Below are 23,461 nucleotides of genomic sequence, written 5' to 3'. Positions count from 1 at the left end.
CTTCACTTGGAACCTGTTGTGAACCCTTCGTGCTCAGAACCCATGAATGCAGGCACCAGACGCTGAGGTCATCAACATTTATGTGTGGAAAAAGTCCTGCAATCAAGCTCTAGGTCATCTAATTCAAAAATTGTGCTCAAGCGTGTTTCATTGAAAATGTTTCTTCTGCTTAGTCACTTTGTGAAGTCCGTGCTGCTCCCGCACTGATAACAAAGTCTACACTTTCTTTATAAACTAGCAAAGTTAAAGTTAAAGGCTAGGTTGGCTGTCATTTCGGGTGAAAACTGAAAGGAGCGAGTGTGGAGAGTCTGTCTGCTTTGTCCACGGCGAAGCTCTCGATGAGGGAGGCGGCCTTCACTTCTCCATGAAAGGCATCTACGCAGTTAGCAGAGAAAGAGGGGACGTGTCCTCTATTAAAGAATTTTCCATTTGGTAACTTTTTTTAATTCTTTCTGAGAACGTGGGTGTGGAAGGGAACATTCCTGCTCGCGTTTAGTTTCGCTCCGCTGCGCAGGCATCAAAATAACTCGCCGAGAAATAACTTGCCCATTTACGTCGCCATAATGTGAAATGAAACGTAAAGAAATGTGCACGCGAGTGATGAAGCTCTCCACAGTTACTTCATTAAGGACCTGAATAAAAGAGAAACATGAGAGCAACTTCAAAAGACTAAAGTGAGGGGGGAAGAAAGAAGAATGTCTGTGTACGTACTAGTTAATAAACAGGCAGTCATGAGGGAAATCTGACATTTTGTTTATAAGTCTGGTTGCAAATGTGTTAACTTCTTATAAGAATTCAAATTGACAGTTGCTTTAAAATGAATCTCAGCCAACGGAACCATGGCAACAAACTCGCGGGGGAAAAAAAAACCACCCCCATCAGATTAAATGAAGAGACAACCTTGGCATTCATTTGAAAAGGTGCTGCTCGTTGTACCCACACTTTCATTATCATTGTTAAGTGACAGCACATACAAAACAAGTGATTTATTGTCGATGTGCAAAACAGACTTTCAAAAGCTGACCTTAATTTCAGGAACACATCAATCAAATTAATTTTCACATAGTGCCGTTCTATTATTTTTAAAGTGTCTGCAGTTTCACGTTGTCAATTCAAACGGCAGGGACTGACGCAGGTCTGCGGTGGACACAGATTAGCGATAACGTCGAAAGCTTCGCCGCAGAACACTGCGCCGCACGTTGTTTTCCTCCACTCCGCATTGCCCTTTTGAGCACCGTTAAAGGACTAACACAAATCTTAATGGCTGCATTACAGGAGGCAATTCAACACATTAATCCTCCAACACTAATGGAGAAAAAAAAAAAGACACCTGGGAACAAAACATCAAAATGACTCTCCAAGCTGTGATGCATTTTGAAATGAAGAAGGTGAGGAAACCTTGATTATCTGTAATTTTCCTTCCCATCATATTTCCACAATGACTGTAAATTGGCATTATGACCTGATTTTCTACCCCATTTTTTCTCTTGCCAACACCCTCTGTAGTGCACAGTTGCTGTTTTCAACACCTACTTTTTCACACAACACCCCCACCCCCCCACTCAGCATATACACCTATGTACTAACTGTGACATAAACACTCAATTACAATCGACGATGCAACACATCAGGTTCCCTTCGTCATTAAATATTTAAATGTATGCCGTCTAGAATTGATCGCCTTTCTTGTACATGTATGTGTTTTACACCAAGGTAGGGTTTCCTTTCTGTTCTGCTTCTTTCATGTTGTATATTTATTTACTTGATCAATTGTTTAAAAGAGAAAAGGCTGATTGTAATCTTGGATGTAGAGTCCATTATTAACAAATGAAAATAAATGAGTAAAGTGTTCTTTAACTAAGAAAAATAGAGGCTTGCTTGAGGATGTGCTTCAAGATTTTCTTCATTTGATTACAGTGTTTTTTTTTTTTTGTTTCAATGTCTCATTTCAATAACAGCTTTCTAGCTCTGAGGCAGACTTATTGCTTAAGTGTGCTGCGGATTACAGACGAAAAAGGCTGGAAAAGTCCAATAAATCTGTCCCCCGGAGAAAAGCTCCCTCTGTTACAGCTCAGACACACTGGCCCGTTTCTTTGAGATCTTTTGTGTGTGTTTCTGAGGGATTTTCGTGTAAACGCTCAAAATGGCACAGTTGCATTACAGATTTCTATCAGAATAAACCGTGTTGAGGAATACAGTAACAGGGACGAGGGAAAACGTGCGTATCTGTGAGTTAAATGTTGCTGGGAAGAGGAACAAATCGCACATAAGGTGATTTTTTACAGCATAAAATGCAATACTCAGTTACCTGCCCTCAACTCACATCTGTCTCTAACAATATTATGTTGGAGTGGAGTCGAAATTCTTAAAAATTGCAACGAAAACCGTGAGGAGAAAACAAAATTACCATTTTACGCTCATTGTAGCGAGACAACCATCTGTGCTCCCGCTTAAATAACGCTTCAAAATCCTGCAATAAATTCAGAATCTTTCCCCCGCGTTCCCTAAACAAAGACGACATATTCCCAAGGACACCGTGTGTCGAGCGAGATAACTCGCCCGGCAACTCCTGACTACTGCTGCTGCTGCTGCAGTGGCAACCTTTGTGCTTACATTAATGGACGTACACAACAACAATAACACCCCGCTGACATTAACCTGGAGAACACCCTAATCCCGTCCACACAAGGAGAGATTAACATCGCATTGGTTGATGCAGAGGTTGACAAAAATCAATGCCTTTTCAACAACCTCAACACGGTGCAATGTTACTGGACCCTTCGACGCACATCTATGTCTGCGGTGTATGTGATAAAATAATTCAAATTCACCCACACTACTGTGTGCTGCGAGTAGACTTCTAATATACGAGGGATGCGTCTGTTAGATGAAATCAAACGTTTAGTTTGAGGGTGGATTTTGCCTTCTGTTATGGATAAGAGCAGTTCCACAACAATTAAGACATTTTCTGCCTCCCGATAATTCCAGTAAATATGGATATCAACAGATATTGATTATAGACCAGACCAGACCAGAACACTATCAGTTTCCTTTCTGCTCACACAAAAAAAAAGGAAAGGTTTGCAAGGTTCATCCCTCTGGGAACCATGAATGTGCTCCTTTCATTTTGTGGCAATAAAGTGGATATACAGATATTTCACTTTTCACCAAGGAAGTATATCCTGTAAAACCCAAAACTGGGAGCCACAAAATGATCGTAAGGTGCTACCACAACCACTAACACTGGCAGAAATCTCTGCATATTAGTATGTATTAATGAGTGAATTAATCCGGGTAAATTAAAACACATTTTCTAATATGTTCAAACAAACCAAAAAAATACAACTACAATGACTCAAAGGAGAGTGTGCTTCCACATGCAGGAGATGGAGTCTTCACTCTAGGAGGTGCCATTAAGAACTCCCCCACACAAGCAGACATGTTTGCTCCTGCTGCTCTGCATCCCTCACAAATAATGGCTTATTTACATAGGTTGACATATAAAAAGGGGACTTCAAACAAGAGCCACTGTGTCAATCAATAATGCAATGACACCGACTAAAAGGTTAAAGGAGTAAATACATTTTAAAAAGTGCATTAATCCATTCATCTGAAGGGGCCGGCAAACGCACTGCAAAATGTTTCCACAAACACACAAGAGGAAAAAAAGTTCAGTCAAAAGCAGCAGCACTGACCCATGCCCACATCAATCTCAATCCTTAATTCTACCTTTCAATATTTAATAACTTCTTGGAAATTACTTATCGAGCATCTTAGTGCTGAACAATCTTGGCAGAGGTCGTCAGATAACACCGTCTCCTTCCACATTAGGTTAGGTTTCCCATAACTTACGTGCGGGAGCAGTAGCAGAACGAAAGGTCCAGTGTTTGTGCCGTGTCTAGATTTTGTCCACATGAGCTGTCATGATGGGGAACAGTGAGGGATGTTTTTTGATATTAAGATGATACAAACGCATACAGCAGGATACAGAGGATAATGTAGTCATAAATTGGTTTAAAGACATTAGAATAACTTTGAATCTACTTTCAATTAGATTTGCATGAAGTCAATGCTATTTGTCAAACCTCATGTGTGCTGTCATTATGTGCAGAGCCTGTAACTGTGTGGTTCTTTGTCTTCACACCAACAGATGCTGCTGTTCTCATGATCAGACTCGTAAGATAACATACCTCTGATTGTTTTTTTCACTAAAATATGAGTTTGATATTCTATTGACACATTTTCTTCATCCATGCCATGTTCATAGAACCAAAAATATGCTATTAAATTGTTTAACCGTTCTGTTACCGATCCTGTTACCGTAACTCCTAGATCGTTTGCCGTATCTAGAAAATTCAAAAACTACAGACTGGTGACCTGTCCAGGGTGTGACCCCGCCCTGTCCAGGGTGTGATTGGCACAGCACCCCGCGCGACCATCATGTGGAGGAAAAATTGGTAGAGGATGGATACCGGAAAGCAGAGAAATAGAGCTTTGCGCCCATACTGTATACTTGTCATTACGGTAGCCCTCGGGACTTCCGCGGAACGGCCGCCCAATAGCAGACAAGATTCACCAGCTTCTCAGTACTGTATTCTTGAACTTTTACAAAATATTACTCAGACAGAAGTTAGGTAAATGTTACTTCAGCCGTCATAACCTCAATCCATCAACATCAGATGGCTGACTAGTTGCATCATCATTTAGTCACATCAAACATGCCAGTTTTTTGAGCTGGGGCCAGCTGCTGACCATCTTGAAGTGTGATTTGATAACTAATCAGAACGAGTAGCTCAAATGGGACACATGGAAAAACTGTCTGTGATGGTAATAACTAGGGCTGAATGATTTTGGTTGGATAAATACCTAATTGTGATTATTTTGACAGGAATCAGAGGGAACGTGCATCATTATTATTCTCATTTTCATTCGAAAAAACCATGTTTAAAATGATTTACTGTGTGATATTTGTGCAGATCTGTGAGAAACAAAGATGTTCCCTTCAGTCTGTAGAATAAGATGCGTATAGATCAAGACAATAATTGCAGTAGGCTATATTGTGCTCTCGTTAAAATTTCGATGAATTGTTCAGCCCTAGTAATTATTAAATCAACTACTGTTCCGAATGGCTGTAAATGGACTTCCACTGAGAAGTGGATGAAAGGCCTATGATGATGAAATTATTTTGTCTGAACAGCAACCTGCCCACACAATCACATGTCTTATTGACACGACTTTCACAATTCTGTTCCTCACGTTGAAAGGCGGGCAAAAAAAACAAAAAAAAACAACAACAAAACATACAAAAGCAGCTGCCAAAACAAACCAAAAATCTGGTTGACTAACATCCAAGGAGCCTTGGTGCTTTCAAAACCTATTGTCTGTCTTTCTATTTTTATGATCCATCTCACCGACGCTGCGAAGGACAATGTCATTTTAAATCAACAAACGGCTGCATCAAAAGCAGCAAAGTAAGTGCTCAAAGTTCAAATAAAACCTTCATAAAAGAATATTCTCAAACAGCATCTCCTGCATACAAACACAGCTATAAAATAAACCAATATACATACTATACTTTCAGATAAATAACGTTTCTTTCCTCAAACACACAGAAGTAGTTCATTTAGTTCAATCAATTAATAAAACAGCAAAGCGAGTATTGTGAATTATAAGTGCCTGCATACAATTTACAATGATTGTTGTGACAATTAGCCAGTTTAACAATATAATCTGTTTGGAGAGGAATTTGTGTATTTTTACTGTTGTGATAGAAACTGCCAGCCCCCAAAATTCATACTCGGGCGTCTGGAGCATTGTTTGGTCCATTCAATCAAAGCCTGTTTTTATTTTGCTGTAAAAAAAAACAATTAGATTATGCTAATGTGACAACTGGTAATTTCCCATTATACGTGCTAAATGTGGCGAATGGATACTTAACACCCCCCCACCCCCAAGGTCAGTGATGTTAAGTGTTGCAGTTGTCTCATTTGTCAAAGGCACATTACGTTCACGAGTCACAACATTATGGTCCCGTAATTCACATGTGCTCGATTACCCTTTCACAGTCATTCTCTTTCATGCATTTCATCATAACGCAACAAGTGGTGGTGTAGTGGTTAGCACTCTCGCCTTGCAGCGAGAAGACCCGGGTTCGAGCCCCGGTTGGAACAAGGGCCTTTCTGCATGGAGTTTGCATGTTCTCCCCGTGTGTGCGTGGGTTTCCCCTGGGCTCTCCAGTTTCCCCCCACCATCAAAAAACATGTTAGAATGTTAGTTACATTCGGTCAGGTTGGTCCCTTGTGGAGGCGCGCTCAGTCGCAGCGGCTCTGATCAACCCTCCATCTGACCTCGACATCTCGTTGTACAATACCAGTATAATGACAATAAAGATGCTTTCCTTTCCTTTCCTTTCCTTTCCTTTAAGGCGGCCAATGACTTCAAAGGGAGGCCATTTTTACCACAAACTTCTTGACCATCGTGAAATTGTCAGCCTCTCTCGCAATAGAACATTGCACATAATCTGTTTATAATACTAAACCAATTACTTAGATTAAAAATACACTCTAATCCATACCCTTTACCAGGTAAAGCAGGTTAACATCTGTCTATGCATGGCACCGAACGTTGGCACCGAATGGCACCGAACGTTGTTCGGTGCCATTTTTGTGATGTTTTCAATCTCCTCAGAGGATGAAACTTCTTCCAGCCTCAGCTTGAAAGACTGGGTTGAAGGAGCCTGACAAGGTTTTTGCACTTCATATAAATAACAGGCCTCAAACCCTCACTGTCATTTTTCATTCATGACATTGGCCACAAACAAACATTTTCAAAAGAAACTGGTTTCCACTGCTTTCATAAATGTATAAATCTGTTTAAAATGGAATAAATGCCTAAAATTGACTTAAATATAAATTTCAGCTAAATAAACTGCAAAATAATGAATACAGCGATAGGATACTTCATATCCATCAATCAGCTGCTTTTAGTGTTGTGGCTTAAAGAGAACAAACAAAACTATAAATATTCTTAATTATATAAGATATAATAGTCATTTTCTGCAGTCACAACACAAACTGCCATGTATTTGATTTACTGAGTGGGTTCCTACAGTTAAGTGTGTGCATGTAAATTGAAGTAAAGTGGTTATCCTTTACAATGACAAAAGGACAAGATTGGCAGTGAATGTGACAAATGGCAGGTGGTGCCCCTCTCTCTCTCACAAGCTGCTGAGTTATTATTGAGGAGCTCAGTTTAGGAAGGCGGGGGGGGGACAACACAAAACTATGCCCGACAATCAACCTGTGGCAACAGCTGTGGAAAAATGACAAACTGCCATACATATATACTGTAGATGGAGGCTTACCCCGCATGGCTGGAAAATAAGTCCGTCAACTTCATGGCTGACCTGAGACGTGAAGCTGCCTTCCAGAAGCTGAAAGATAAAAAAAGGAGGGGAGGAAAATAAAGCTTTAGCCAAACAAAACAGATAAATTACAAGATAGGAAGCTGAAAGGTTGAGCTAAAAAAAAATGGCAATGATTTATTAGCGAGTCGGACAACTCAATCCAAACTTCTCAAAGTATGGAAAGTGTTCAGTTACAGCACAAGCTCTAGGGCTTAGTTAGAAGCACCATTATGACACCGCGTCTCTATCCATGCAGCCCTGAAACGAAGCATTAATCTCCCTGACTGATAAAGCAAGGCTGAGAGATCAATATCTGTAACTTGACAGATTAGGCCGGGGACAGGAATAGTAACAAATCATTAAGTTCCTGATGACTGGAAAGAGTGGATTTCATCTCCCCTGTAACATCAGCCATCAAGCGCCACAGCTGCTGCAGAGAGCTTGGCGGCACGATATTAGATGTGGGATTCCCCGGGGAAACTACTGAGCTACTGTACAATTAAAGCACATTTTCTACCTCATGAAGCCCAACAACCACTGCAACCACAGCCAGGACACAAGGGGCATGAAATTAAGACTGAAAATAATCACTCCACGTGTTAAAAGATGAGGACATCCTTCATTTTATGAGCGCTACCGTTCTCGTCACACTGTAATGACGGGTTTAGCACCAACTGCCTTGCATTCATCTGAATGACGTCAATTTACACATAATTTAAGTCAATAGTAAGTCCTAACGATCAATCAGGTACAATATAAGATCAGTCTAACAGACATTTTTTAATACTTTCAGGAACTCTGGGCTTTAAGTTAAGGTCAAAATGCCAGCTGTGCAAAAAGATGATGAAACACATTTGGTGACAGAATTATTGGCATTCCTAAAGTTCAAGTACATAATTCAGGAAACCTTTAGACATAAATGCAAATGAATTGGTTTTATGTACCCAGAATATTTTAACTAAATATCAAAGATCACTGAGGGAGAAGTGGGGTGAAACCTTAATAAACAGTGAATGCCCATAAATGTTGCTTGTGGATTCTGGGTTTACAAAATCAATTATAATTCTGTTACAGCCATTTTGGGCCATCATATTTGTTATGATGGATGAAGACACCTTCTGTTTGGTAACAGGGCATTCGTTTTGTGGTGAAATCAAAATGATTCAAACTCAAAATTTTCATGTCACAGTATGGCATGAGTGCCATGACAAGTGCACAAACCCCAAGTGACTGACTTGGGGTTTTAGGGTACAATATGAGCTCCATTTTCAACCTTTATTTGTTTACAAAAAGGAAGATAAGCTAAATTAGCTGTATGTAATTCCTGTTTATTACTCCTGTGATTTATAAGATGTCTTTATAGACAGAAAATGATACTACAAACAGTGAAACCATTCACAAATCTCATGCAAAACATTGGTATTGAATTGGTATTTTTGCACAGGCACCAATTAGTGATATTAAAATGTGATGTCTGTATTGAACCAATCCTTTTAACACACCATTAGTGAATAGAGCTGAAAAAATTATTTGATTAATCAATTATTAATCGATTACTAAATTAATCGTAAACTATTGTGATATTCAATTACAGATTCAGACCCCAACCATTAACCTGTCCTGGGATTTTAACCTGCAACTCTGTTACAAGTCCAATTCCTTTGCTCTTGGCTTTCCTCTTAGCCATGGGCAGCCCATGTGTTGTGTTTGACATTCTTTATCATGCAGCCATGTTCTCATGGGTTCATGATGTTCTACGTCCTCCTGTATGGAAAATTTTTGAAAAGCAAAAACTTGAGGAAAACTCCTCCTCGCCCTTTGCCAACTGTGTGAACATTAGCAGAAGCTCCAATAAAATATTTATGCAAGAGTCAAAGCGCTCGGTTGCACAAAGGCAGGAACTCTGTGTAGTCAAATATGAAAATTAAGAATGAGTGTCTTTTGTGTCGGGACACAAGAGGCGGTGTGAAGAAGTCCGCCGAGGTCAGTCGAGTTCTTCTTTCGGGGGCATTTGAAAAGCAGGGAGATGAAAGGCAAAACATTTCTAGGTTTTAGAAGTGAACATGCGATACGGAAAGGAACTGTGACTGCATGGTAATTCAGCTGTCACTTTCGCCAACATAAAAGTGTGACTAAAACCTACTGTAATGTTGTGTGCTACGTGATGGATCACCGAAGAAAGGAGAGTTTATTTGCATACTGCACTGGCAATAAAAGAAGCCTGTTGTGGCTGCGCGGAGGGTAGGAAAATCAATCAGAAGACACGCCACATTGCCTTGGAAAATGTTTCGGCTGTAATGTAATACCAAATATCAAATATAATATACGGTTACACGTAGGATCTATAGTGTGAGCTCTGATATGAGTGTGACCAGGCAGATTATAGAGATTACAGAGGCGTTATTGATCATCAGTTGCAAAATGAGGACTTGCACTCAAAAGCAAAGAACGGTTGAAAATATGGATTTTAGCCATCTTTTGGTGGCAATAACCTATAATTGATTTTGAGTAATGGAAAAGAGGTGGAGAAAGAGAATTATTACTTTGCCCTGCAGTTGCTCTCACATCTAGAAACGGTTTCATGGCCTGTGACTTTGTGTCAGTGCAGTGTGAACAGCTTGATGTCAGAGGAAAAACACATGTAGGTGATAATATTTAGTTAATTAAGCAACCTACAAGAATTATTTTTATAGTACACTGTTCAACCATTTTAATGTTTTATCAAACAAAAAAACTCAAAGTCTATCATCTTATTTCTGGTGTATCTATTATCAGTAGGTAGCAACAGCAGCAGATATTTAGTTAATGGATTTCATATGCAGAAGTGATGAAATTTGAGACGTTTCTTGAATGCATCTTTTTCTCTGCCCCTGTTCACTCGACACGCTGTGAACCTTGCATTATTTTTTACTAGCTCTTGAATATCCAGTGCATTTTTGCTAGAAAAGCCCATCCCTACTGTTATGTGACGTGGAGCATATTAGTCAGTGGCGGTCAAAAGGCGCTTCATTGATATTTTGTGTAGTTGTACGCCAGGAGGAGGTATTTTGTTTGAATCGTTCATGCAAAAAATTGACAACCCATCTTTGCTATCCTGTATGTTCATGCAGTGGGGTAAATATATTTAGGCACGCAGGAAACAGTCGATAAAATAGAGAGCAAATGCATTAGAGCACCACAGTGGATATCAGATATCTCACAGAACCCATCAAGCAAAAAGCAATGCATGAGGGAAGGTAGATACTTGAAGGTGGAACAACAAGAGTGCACTTTAGAATGGCCGGTTATAACCTCATGTGCTGCATCTCATCTGCTGTTTGAATGACAGAGACAATACAATGAAATGATTAAATTTAAATAAACAACACCTGCATCCCTGTGTGAATTGTTCAATCAGGAGGCATGGACATCATAAGTGCCTGATGACTAGCAGACAGCACAAGTGTTCGGCACTCAGAGCCAAGAAACATTCGCTCTGTAGGAGATGACAGATTGTCATTATCTGTTCTGGTGCTGCTTGGAGACAAACCAGATTATAACCTTAATCAGAAATACAAGAGAGAGTGTTATGTAACATAACTAGGTTTGTATTTAATGCCAGGCTCACAGACAGCTGCACTATAAGCCTGAAAGAAACAGACTCCCTCTAGTGAAATGTGCCTCTGACCAACAGTATGCACATATTTTACCCAGCCTTGGATCAGACTGGTTTGTTTCAAGACATTTCACCCTGTGAGCAGATACTGCAATCTATTGCAGTGGGTGATATTTGCTGTTAAGTAGGACATCTGTTCAGATTGTGAATTGATTGCGGACGGAAAGACAGGAATAATGCTATTATGCACAATGAACAGAGTGGAAAATCCCGATGTCATATGGGGTCGAGCATCTATTCAATTAGAGAAGCTTCTTCTTCTGTATCAGAGCAAACCTTCATTGAGCTTTTCTGACATTCAACATTCAGAAAATTTGATTTTGGCCTAAACTTTCTACTATATAGACACTATATATAGCACTATGCTATCACATATCAATTAATGCAATTGTCATAGCAACAGGAATGTACATGAAATCACTTATGAGTCAGGACACAGGCAAAATGACAACACGGCCATAGTAAAATAAACTACCTTCAGTACATTTTAAATCAGGGGTGTCAAACTGATTTTAGTTCAGGGGCCACATACAGCGCAATTTGATCTCAAGTGGGCCAGAGCCAAGTTTCCCCCTTTGTTTTACATTTAATGACGTATCTTTTTTTTTTTTTTTTTACAAAACATATAATGAACAACCTGAAAAATAATCGCAATTTCAACAATATTATGCCCATGTGTGTGTTTCAACTTAAAGATCACATTTAGTCACATCAAGTATCTGGAAGTGGAAAATGTAGTACTTCCAATTATGATTAGATTCTAATAATAACGTAAAAATGTTTCACAGATTTATCCTGTGGGCCAGATTTGATCCTCTGGTGGACCGGTACTGGCCCAAAGGCCGTATGTTGAAGATGAATAGTTTGCAATCAATACCGTAACGAGATCATTTACTCTCATGAAAAAACAACATGTACACCACAGTGACTAGTGTTTTATCCATGTCCATAATAGCTACCGGCAATCTTTCTGCAGCACTTTCTATTTAAAAGTATTCACTGTGTATACACATATATATTTTTCCATCAGGGCATCAACAGACAGGCTGCCTCACCACCTGGTGTTGAGACCCGCGCCAGCACAGACAGCAAAGCCCTAGTGCAGGTGATGTACAGAGTAGCATCACAGGGTGCAAGCTTTCCAGTCTGCAGGACGGACACACACACACACGGACTGACACACGGACGGACACACACACACACGGACGGACGGACACACACACACACGGACACACGGACGGACGGACGGACGGACAGCCTCACCACAGTCTGTTCTCCCTCTTGCCCTCTGGCAGGAGATAGAGGAACCGAAAAACACACACCAACAGACTCAGAGACACTTCCTTCCCCCGGGCCACAGGACTCATAAATAATGAACTCACCCAGAACAGACCACCAGTACACCAACTATAAAACTCCATGTATTTGTGTACATAGCAGCTGTATATGTAGATTTTATTTATCTCCTTATAACAGTCTATTTGTGTTGTATTATGCCTATATCTTGCTTTTCTTTTCATTTTTAAACAGAGCTGACCAGCAGATGCCATTCACACTTTCTGCACTTGTACAATCGCTGTCGGCATCAGCCGCCACCCCTCGACATCGCATACATTTGTCTCGCCCAACAACAAAAGAGTGCGCTCTGTCCTCTATCTGCAACAACGCTTCATCGCGGCTTTCCAGGATGACGAAATGAGTCACAGCAGATCACACGGAGCTCGACAATCACACTGACATGGAGAAGGCAGATAGCCAGACTAAAGAGAAATGGTGCCTTTATGAAGGAACGGCATGTAGGCGGTGAGATACGGGAGTTCCATTTCAGTTCTCCTGCCATCTTAGCACACCCACCCACCACCTTCATCGAGTACAGTGAACTTTGGAGGGAAAGATGAGAAGAAAGAACGACTTCCACTCACACATCCTCCTACAGTAAGGAAGTTCCTTGGAGCGATAATGTGGAGAGGAAGTATTGACCTTGCTTTCATGGTAAAACCCTCTTTAGGAAGAAAACACAAAGCTGCAGCCTGGTTCAGTAGGGCTGTGTAGGCGGAGGCGGGCTGCAAAAGCCCCATTAAGAGCTCAGGCTTTCATTGGATACTGCGGGGCAGAGACGGGACAGCGGAGGCACTGGGGGAAATAAATCAACCGCTACCATGCTCTCCATCCCCCCCTCAGAAGTGTGACAAGAATGTCGGGGTGATGGAAGTCAAACCATTTTCCTTTGCAGTGATTCATGGTTGGGCTCATTTCACCGGAAGGACACAAAGATGAATGAAAGCTTTTCGATGGAAGCACTGATATGACATGAAGTATGCAATTCACCTTCCCTCTCACGGGTTATATTCTGTCTTCGAAAAAGGGCTTTTTATCCACCAATCAGGCGGCAAAATTACTCTCCATCAATTCTGGGTTGTCATAAACATATGAAAAAGTATTTCATTCGTGGGGGTAATGGAAGGAAAAGAAATAAAAAGGAGCAACCAAGAATCACAAAGAGGGAAGGAGATAAAGGCTGCTTTTGCTACTTCCATCTACGAGAAATGACGACCACTAAAAGTACATTTTCCAGGTTCAACAGCAACAAAACAATCTCACCTCAACATTCTGTTTTTACAATCTAGATTAAACTAAAGAAAATGAAACAATACGACAGACAAATCCGATTTAAATGAAGAGTGAGGAGTGAAATCACCTCAAATTGACAGAACATAACTTCAGAACTTAAAAATATGTACACTTGTATATAGTCTAGTCTATCTTGACTATGCAGAGCGCGTGTGTGTACGCAGCACAAGGAAACATGCTCTGCTTCACAAAAGCAATACTGTGTCTCATTTTCTGTGCCAAAAATCCTGAGATTTTCTTTAAGACACCTGAGCTGACGCCGTTCACCTTCCCTTCCGGAAGCGTATGGATTTGCCTGCCGTCTGCTCCCGCTCAGTGCTATAAGGCGGCTTAGGTAACGGGGGCTGAATCATAGGCAGCGAGGATGGATTGATATTCCAGTCATAGCCAGGGTTGTTGCTGGAGGCTGCTTTCAAGCCTAATGTGAATGGTCCTCTGAAGCCTCGGTGCAGTTCCCCATTAAACAAAAAGCCCACATCATAGTGTGCGGGCAGGGCTGCTAAACCACTGACTGGTCCAGAGTCAAGCAAGGGTGCACAGTCTGGAGGAGTTAAACGTCCTTAAAGAAAACGTGTCTTTTCCCAGACCTTGCTCCTTTTGTGATATGCACGATTAAGATTACATTTTACATTCTCATTTCTGATGACAGGGAAATGATGAACAAAGACGTTACCGTTACGCCAGATTAAACCAATAAAGGTACGGCACACGATGAGAACAAGCCCCGGAGGGTGAGGAATAACAGAGCAGAGCGTGAAATTGAGTTGCAGGTTCTTAAAAATCTGTGGAGCTTTAGTATGTAACAGGTCGATTTTAATAGTGTAATTTGAAGTTCGGTTTCAGGTGCCTTGATTTCCCTAGCTACACCGCGAATAAACATATTGTTAAATCAATAATTCTCAAATATGGCAGGTACAATACGGCAAAATGACAACACTCAGTTTTTCCTTTAGAAAGTGTTACATTACATTGTTTAAAAAACTTCAATATCAAGTACAGACATTCAATTTGTATTTTAGTTCCATTGTCTCAGATATAAAATACAGCGATTCAGTCCAATACCAAAGTATGAATTTTAGTTTTTCACAAAAAAGACAGTCACTTTCTTTCACTTTAGCAGCTGGAGACTCAACAGCTGACAGAGGCGTGAGGTCAGTGAGCAGCAAGGATCCTGGAGACCGACAGCACTCGGCTAATTAGAACTGCTGTGAGAGACGAGTTACTTTTGTCCTCTCACCACAAACCTGCATTGACAGAGAAAGCAGGACACCGACTCATCACGTCCCAGGTTATGACGTTTAGGGCTGGGTACAGAATTGATATCCGGAATTCAATATGTATTCCTAAATGATGCTTTTTTCGAAAATAATTTTTATTAAATACAGCCCTGCGACCCTCATGTGGAGGATAGAGCGGTAGAAGATGGATTGATGGATGTTTCAGCTTTAGATTGCTTTGACATACCGGCGTTCAACAAGCACCAAATTCTCATTATACAACAAACACACTTGTTATTAAGCCCCGTATTCCTCTCAAAATCTCAGGCAAACAGCATGCTGCAACCTTATTGGCTCACTGACCCCGTCACATTTTCAGTACTAGGTGATACACAGGAAGACCGACACTCAGTCGATACCAGGTAAGTACAGAAGCTCGATACCCAGCTCTTCACACATCAAGTGAAGACAATGAATGGAAAACTTTTACCTAGAGTGAAGGACTGCAGGACTTTTCCAGTTCTAGCAGTAGCCAGCTCGACTCTACTAGTTTTTTTGTCTGGTACCTGGTGCTTTTTTTGGTATTACATGCTCTGGCGAGGTTCCACGTCAACAGACAGCCGGCCACTGACCGGACATTTTTAATTTTTTGTCATGTATAAAACCCCGCCCATGTTGAGGAGGTACTATGAAGTAACGGAAAACGACGACGTGCCTGATACCAAAACAGAGTCGAGCCGAGTAGTGCAAGAACTGTATAATGGAAACGCGCCATTACTAGCTACCTTATCTAGTCTACTATTGCGTGCCATTAGTAATATGAAAGCATTGGGTGCACATAAGATGACTTTATAGTGTCTCCACAAGTTCAGCTGTTAAGGTGAGCATTTACAGGGGCTTTGCAATTAAAGATTCACCATCAATAGTCATTAAATTAGTTAAATTTGTGAGCTGGTACTAATGAACAGTCTAAAGCTAAATGGAGCAACATGACATGGGGTGAAATTCTCTACAAACCTCTTCTACGGCAACAGTCTTTTCTTCGCCAAAAAGTTAGCTGCCTTTAACTAGGATGAACTATTTGGTGATGATGTCTGACGGCCATTTTTCTGACAGATATTGCAGCTGTGATTTGATATGCAATACTTTTTTTTTTTTGTTCTATACTTACGGCGTAATAGATCTGAAATACGATAGAAGACCATAGCAGGATTTACCATCAAATTATTCTTTATGTTCTCGCCCCTTCGATAGAATGGGAAAATGTGCATTACCATAACTGAAGCCATTAACAGTGAAATATAAACCCTGGGTGAGATGCGCGGTTCAAAATTGTGGAAATGATAAATTGTTAATTGCTACCTATAACCATAGAAATGACTCTTATGGAAAAACGTTACTTTCTTGAACCGTGTTTAGTCATTAGAAATTGACAAAACTTACTAAAATAAAAATGATTTTCCACCAGGACAGTTTAAATTTTGTTGTGGCTGAATAGTGAAAAAGAAATAAACAATATGTGCAATACCGAATAAATTCAAAAAAACAAAATGTATATATCACACTGGAGGGACGCATGGGACTTTTGCCAGTGCCAATGCAAAGCTGGAACGCTGCTGCAGTTTGACACATTTCCAGCCAGAAAAAGATAAACCGACAGCTACAAATGTACAGCAGTGCTGAGAACTGCATTTGTGGCTGTCACAGCCCACAAACCCAGACACATTTACATGGACAGCAGACAGACAGTGAGTGTAGAGAGACAACAGCCATGAGAGAGCCCTTCACTGACCTCCAAATGCGAAAATGTGAACCATGTCCATTTTCTCATATGACAATAATGTGCCAGACAATGTCCAGTGTTGCCCTTTTGCACACGAAGGACACAAACAGTGTTCCGCTGTGTCAGATGTGCCCTCACCTGAAAATACTCCTTTATTTTAAAGCAAGGGGTGGTGAATGTGCAGGATAATGGATTCAAAACACTTGCATTGCATTGCTTTTGTAATGTTAAAACAAAGAACACAGAAGTGAAAGCACACCGTGTAAAGATTTAAAATTCTCTCAAAAGAAATCTTATTATTTTCTATGTGTGGCAGGGCTTTACAAAAAAAATATCAAAATTTAAAAGTAGAAGTAGAGGCATCATTTCCCAGAGGAAAATCCTGCAAATAAATTTGAGAAATTGTACTCTATGTAAAATAGTGAGAAATGGATGTAGATTTCATATTTTTTACTATAGTGTCCGTGTTGGTTAAATTGGACAGATTTCTTATTTAGAGGAATTGGAGGGTAAGGTTGCCATGACGTCATTGTGGGGGCAAACTGGTTGATGGTGAAAAAGACAATAAACACAAAAACATCTGAAGTGTGGGAAAAATCTGAGTACTTGTTTTAATAATTGCAAAAAATATCATCAATCATATCAATCATAATAGTTGACGTTTAATAGAACAATTGTCGCAGCCCTAATCTGAAGCGAAACACCTGCTAACCTCACTCAAAGGGCGCATGTTCCTTCCCTTGAGTGAATCAAGGCACACAAAGTGTAGAAGAACAAATAAAAGGAGCTGCTACACATCCAACCGCTCTTTCCTCGTGAGCCCGACCTTTACTGTATAGATCTGTCATTAATCATCAGATGATGCATAATGTTTTGGAGGCTTTGAAGAAAACTTAAAAATCTCAAAGCAACTGAGGTAAACAAACATTAGTCATCGAGGCCATGTCGTGTGTTCCTCCAACCAGCATGAGCCCTTACACAACAGTCGACATGCTTCCCTCTGTGAGTGGGTGCAACAGCAGAGCGCACGCGCGCGCGAGAGAGAGATTCTGAGATGACGGCGCAGGTGATAAAGTGCAGCTTGTTTCGTGAATTTAGCTGTGGAGGATTTACTGAGGCCAGAGGTGTGGAGTGATGATAGGTTTATCACAGTGTGTTTTCAAAAATGAAATACTTAATGCAATCTTCAACTGTCTACCACGAAACAAATAAATATAGTAGGGTTTGGCAGGTCTGTAGGGCAGATTTTATGCTCAGCCCTTCTCTACATAGGACATTGTTAAAGCTGCAGTGTGTGAGTTTTGATGTGTATTGTCGCCGATGTCCGTTTGGTCACTGCGAACAGAAAAAACATTATTTGTAGGCTGCGTCCTCCGGTTGAAAACAGGCTCCGTCAAGCAATACTATCAGACCTGAGCGAGGGAGCGGCTGTGTTTATTCCCTCAAAAGCGGAACAATCTAGTTCTTTATAAACTTAACGTGGGCGTTTCTCTGAATTTGTGCGCACAATGTTGTCTGTCTTTAAATAAAGACATAAAATAAATCACTTTCATCAATTTCAGCAATACGGATTTTCCAAACTCAGCACCATCTATGTCTTAATTTGTATTTTACTTTGACTTCCGCAGAAGTGCAACCACCATAAAATGGGACTTACCCAGATATGAACCTCAGATTCAGCCCTGCACAACAAGCACCCCCATAATGGAGACCAGGGGTGTTGCTTGTCCCTTCTCTCACAGGTAGAGACTCCTCAGCTGACAGAGGTGTGAGGTCAGCGAGCAAACACGGCAACTGCAGACTGACAGCACTTCACTAATGAGAACTGCTCTTAGGGAGGAGATACTTTCTTTTCTAGCCGGGTCACTGCAAACCTGCTCCGACACGTACAGCACGATCCATCATAGGTCTCGGTAAAACGTCAAAGGAGAATTGGAATTGAGGTAGAATCTAGCACTGCGGCCCAACACTGAACGCACTGGAGAGGAAGGTGGGGAAAGGATATCGAGTGTTATCATGGCTCTCACACCTTTGCCTTCAGACAGCATGACCCCCCCCCCCCCCCCGGTACACATGAGGAGCCTTGTGATGGGGAACCTTGCTACAGCTACACTCCAAAGTTAAATTATACGCAGCTGCCCTTTAAGAGTGCAAACATAAAGGTGAGCGCTCATCTAGAAACTTAAACATGGAGAAAGGATATATGTCTTTGCAGGGATAAGAATGTGGATTTTACTTTACAAGAAAATCAATTCCCTTGGCTGCTCAAGTATTCACTACATACACTAAACCTCAATCTCTACTGCTGTGATTAGGTTCAAGTTCCATGAATAAGACTGCAATCTTAGAAAAGTATCAAGGTAAACACTTTTCAGGGTTCCATCCAAATTCAATCTCAATCTTTTTTTCTCCTCCTTCTGCTTCACCTGGGCTCATGGGAGTTGCTGGGTGAGGCCCCCGAGGTCACTTCAAATTATTAATCTCATAACGGTGGAAACTTTATTCGGTGAAGGCCATAATATTCTTTTTTTTTTTTTTTACAGCCATGATGAACGAGAAAGGGATATTAAGACATTCTATACAGGGCAAAGACAGATTAACACCATTCATTTGTATGTTTAATGTAAAACTGAGAGTTAATTAAATCTGGATACACTGTGAGTGACATTTAATTACGGTATGCTCCGCTTCCTCAAACAAGGTGCAGACATTCAAGTTTTATTTGGCACTGAAACAAATAACAGCAGTACACATATTTAAAAACAACAGGGGATATTCAGGAAGAAAAAACAAGGTTTATATTGCAACTAGTAATTATTTTCATTGTCACCTCATCTCTCAGTGTTTAATTAAATGACTAATTTGGTTTAGAAAATGTGTTTTCTGTCTGTTTACTAAGCCCAAAAAACAAACAGCTTTAAATGTCCATATGTAAAAAAAAAAAAATTTAAATTAAAAAAGAAAGTTCAAGTCTGAGCTTTTTTTTGACATATTAAGCCCACTTTCTATGGAAATTGCAAATATCATCATCGGCTCATGGTAGCCTCGAAATTTCGTGCGACTTAGGAGGGGAATATGAATTTCTACATTTTGCCAAATTGCCAATTTCCACCTTGTGTTCACTGAGCAAGAAAATGACCAGAAGTCTCAGTCTTCGCTGGATTCCACATTCCCTGAGAGCAATTCTCAAATACACTCTTACCAGTGTCCATCGCGCGCGAGAGAGAAATTCCACCTCTTATGTATGGCCAAATTCTCAACTTTGCAGGGCTGTGCATTTTTAATGTGCTGTACCAGCAGGCACAAAACATAACTAATTCCCTTGTTGGCAAAGAGTCAGTCGATACTCGAGCTTATGTGACAGCCATTACCATGAATTTGTTAGTTTTGTTTTTTTCATATTTGTCCTTTGTGAGCAAAAGCTATATAATTATGCTATCAATATTAATGATATTATTGTTAATACACACAAGGGTGTGTGTGAAGGAAAAGATATTCAATACACGTTGGACAATAAACAATAAACTTGGAAAATAGAATTTCATCAACAGTATTTCTGTGCTATAGTGCGACGAGCCCGGGGGGTTTCCGAGGATGTCGGGCGATGATTGGATTTTGATAATAATATTGTATCTTGTGGATGTTTCAGTATGGAGGATTTAAATGCCTGAATACAAGAGACGTTGATCTTAGATAAAAGAGTAAAAAAAATTAAAAAATGTGTGAGTCACCGCACCTGCTCCTACACAACTGCCTGTGGACAACTGCCTGTGGTAAATGTGTCTTAACTCGATGTTACAAATACACACTTCATCTAAAACTCCTAAAGATGAGGAAATGAAGTCGAACAGAAGAAGAAGAAGAAGAAGAACAGACTGAGGAGCATTCCTCAGTTATGGTGGCATAAAATGCCACCAAAATGTTGAAAAGGTCACTCCTCTACATGTTATCAGAGCATTTATGTTAATATTTACAAACACTGACAGACCCCACTTGAGTAATGGCTGCAGTGGCCACGCCCCCACAGTCATAGAGCAGAGAATGAAGCTGAATTTTACATGATTTAAAACCTAATTTTTTATCAAATTTGGTAAGGTGGTTACTAACAAATTTTTTCTGGGGGGTGAGAAAGTCAGACGACATATTTTTTTAATCACTCTACAGGGAGTATTCTGCTTTAAAAACACCGGGGGGGGGGGGGGAACATTAGTGCCCTAAAAATGGTTTAAAGGCATTCTGGCATGACAGCAATCAGCTTGTTTCCAGCTATGATAAGCTCCATTCAAGGTTCATACCCCCAAGCTGTGACTGTGGCATCAATGTCGCTGCTCTGTGATGAGATTCCCTTTTGATTTGGTTATGTGGCGTGAAAATTCTGCTTGGTAAACTCGGTTTTATGGCAGGCAATTTAAATTCCGCAAATTCCTGGCAGGCAACGAACGCATGCGCCGTTATTTACCGTAAGTGACAGTAGGATCGTGTTGACACAAATCGCGGATTAAAAAGCCACGAGAGGTCTTGAGTGGCTGCAGAAACAAGCAGGAAGATTCTGGACCAAAAAACAATTAATTTTCATCATTGGCAGAGACTGAAGGAAATATAAGCTACCCTGCTTTGAGAAATGTTAGAATGTTCTGAGATTTATGCATGGCCTAAAACATTTTTAAATAGAATGGCCTCTCGTCTACTATGTGACTTGCCTAAAAAAATCAATTATTACCTTTAGAATATATTCAACACGAGATTGTCCCCTTCCAATTTGGTGCACTGCACTGACAAAGCATTATTTCAATTGGCAAAATTAAATTGGTACAAATTGAGTTCATTAAAACTGAAGTCTGCAAATTGTTTCATACAACTTTCGAATATTAGTTTGACTGAGCTTTAATCTATTTTAACGCTTTTCCTTTTTTTGTGTGCATTTGAACAAGATCACAGTTTGATCTTGATCAAGTGGAATATTGTGACTAACGAGGGAAAACAACTTAAAACATCTGCTTTTACTGATTTTGACACACACTAGTCCAAATCTCTTGATCTCATTTCTTAGTTTTTGACTAGCATATATCCAAGATGTGCTTTTTTTGTTGTGTACTATGTTTAAATGTTGTTATTCTTGCATTATGTGATGACTTTGTGTTGTTCTGACCTGCCAAGGAACTGCTGATGTGTATTAGTCCTTAGCTATAAGCTGGTACAGTGCACAAGATGGTAAAATGTATGTTTTCTTTATGTAATGTCAACAAATGCAACAGAAATAGTACCAGCACAACCTGGGAACAAAATGACAGCTGCTACATGCTATAAGCAGAAAATGAATGTTGTCAGGCATGTCCATTCAACATACACAAGAAGGAAATTCCCCAAAAATATTATCTGGTCATCCTGATGTGAAGGTTCTACAACACAAAAAGGGTTCTTTGTGAGATAATTGGACAAGTGGACGCGAAAGAAAAGAATAAATGAACCCAGTTGGTCGGGGAAATGATGGAATTAATGTGCAAGTGTCAGAGATGAAAACCAGCAGCCTAGCAACAAACAAAAGCAATCATACAACCCCAGCCTGTGACTGAAATATCCCCACAAGGAATTTCTGCTCGACATGCCATGCAGTGGATGCTTGTGCTGCTATGAATTAATGAGATGGATTCCAGTTTCCCCCTCTCCTAATGTCCCATACAACAGAGATATGACTGTACGGGGAGCAGATGGCCACTGAAGGACACAATAGAGCAGTCAGAAACCAGCCAGAGTTCCAGTGACTTCATTTTGAGAGAGTCTTCGTCAACACGAACCCCGAGGAGCGGGGGTGAGGTCTTTTTAAAAGGTTTTCAGGGGAGTGGGTAGCGCGGGGTTTGATCGGAGATAAGTCACACCATTCATAGCAAGAACACAGTACAGTACAATAACGGCCAGAGATCACCGTTGGCAGGGGAAAACAAGAAACGTCTCAGACTTTACCCCTTCCGCACACTTTGATCATTTGCAAATGTGCAGCACCAGAGAGTCTGACTGATCTTAGCCTGGGCAGAACATGGAGTTAATGTGCTCTGACCTCCCACAGATTTGGTATTAAGACACGAGTGCATGGCATACAGGAGGGTAGAGCAGCTACTCGGTGGATAAAAAAGCTCTGCTGTCTTCACCCCTCTTCAACCTGAGCTGATATAATTTAATACATCACAAACCGGGAGGAAGGTGAAATATACCGTGCGCATATTCCCATGTCAACCAGAAAGGCCAAAAGAAAAAAGAAAATTTTCATTTTACACTTGGCTTTATCGAGCAGATTACAGCAGTGCCAGGGGCGACGCAAGGTCCAATAAAAATCTATGAAACCACGTCCTTTACTTACCAAGTCAGACAACGGAGACTTATATAAGCAGTGTATTGAAATGCTTTTTCTCTCTCTATCTATTCAAATGAAGGTATTGACACACAGAAATAAGAACAATTTTCAACCGAGGCATAACACACACACACACACAAACAAACAAAGGCACAGGCAGCAGAGATTCATGGTCAAGGCTAAAGGCACGTGTACGACCAATCAATGGAGAAGAAACTGCACCACGATGGGTTTCTGTTCCTAAGCTTCCAGAAGTGTTTATGTCTGTAACTCGTCCATAAACGTTGGGAAATGTTCATCAACGTTTTGCAAACCATAATATGATGATGTTCTCACGTGTATTGTTTTGTCCACACGCTAAATTATTCATGTTACAATAATTGATTTTGTTATGTGGAGCAAGGAAACAAAACATGCAAAG

The 23,461-nt window shown here is 40.5% G+C and overlaps 1 protein-coding gene across 1 annotated transcript in view; it reads right to left on the bottom strand.

Annotated features, from left to right (window-relative positions):
• rngtt (RNA guanylyltransferase and 5'-phosphatase) overlaps positions 1–23,461 on the bottom strand; it is an 80,013-nt gene that overhangs the window by 21,587 nt on the left and 34,965 nt on the right. The window contains exon 12 of the mRNA XM_058613827.1: positions 7,364–7,432. Within this exon, the coding sequence (XP_058469810.1) occupies positions 7,364–7,432 (69 nt within the window). The remainder of the gene's footprint in view (positions 1–7,363; positions 7,433–23,461) is intronic.

Source organism: Solea solea, chromosome 17 (assembly GCF_958295425.1).
Source record: "Solea solea chromosome 17, fSolSol10.1, whole genome shotgun sequence".
Classification (NCBI taxonomy): domain Eukaryota; kingdom Metazoa; phylum Chordata; class Actinopteri; order Pleuronectiformes; family Soleidae; genus Solea; species Solea solea.
This window is presented reverse-complemented; position numbering and strand designations above follow the sequence as displayed.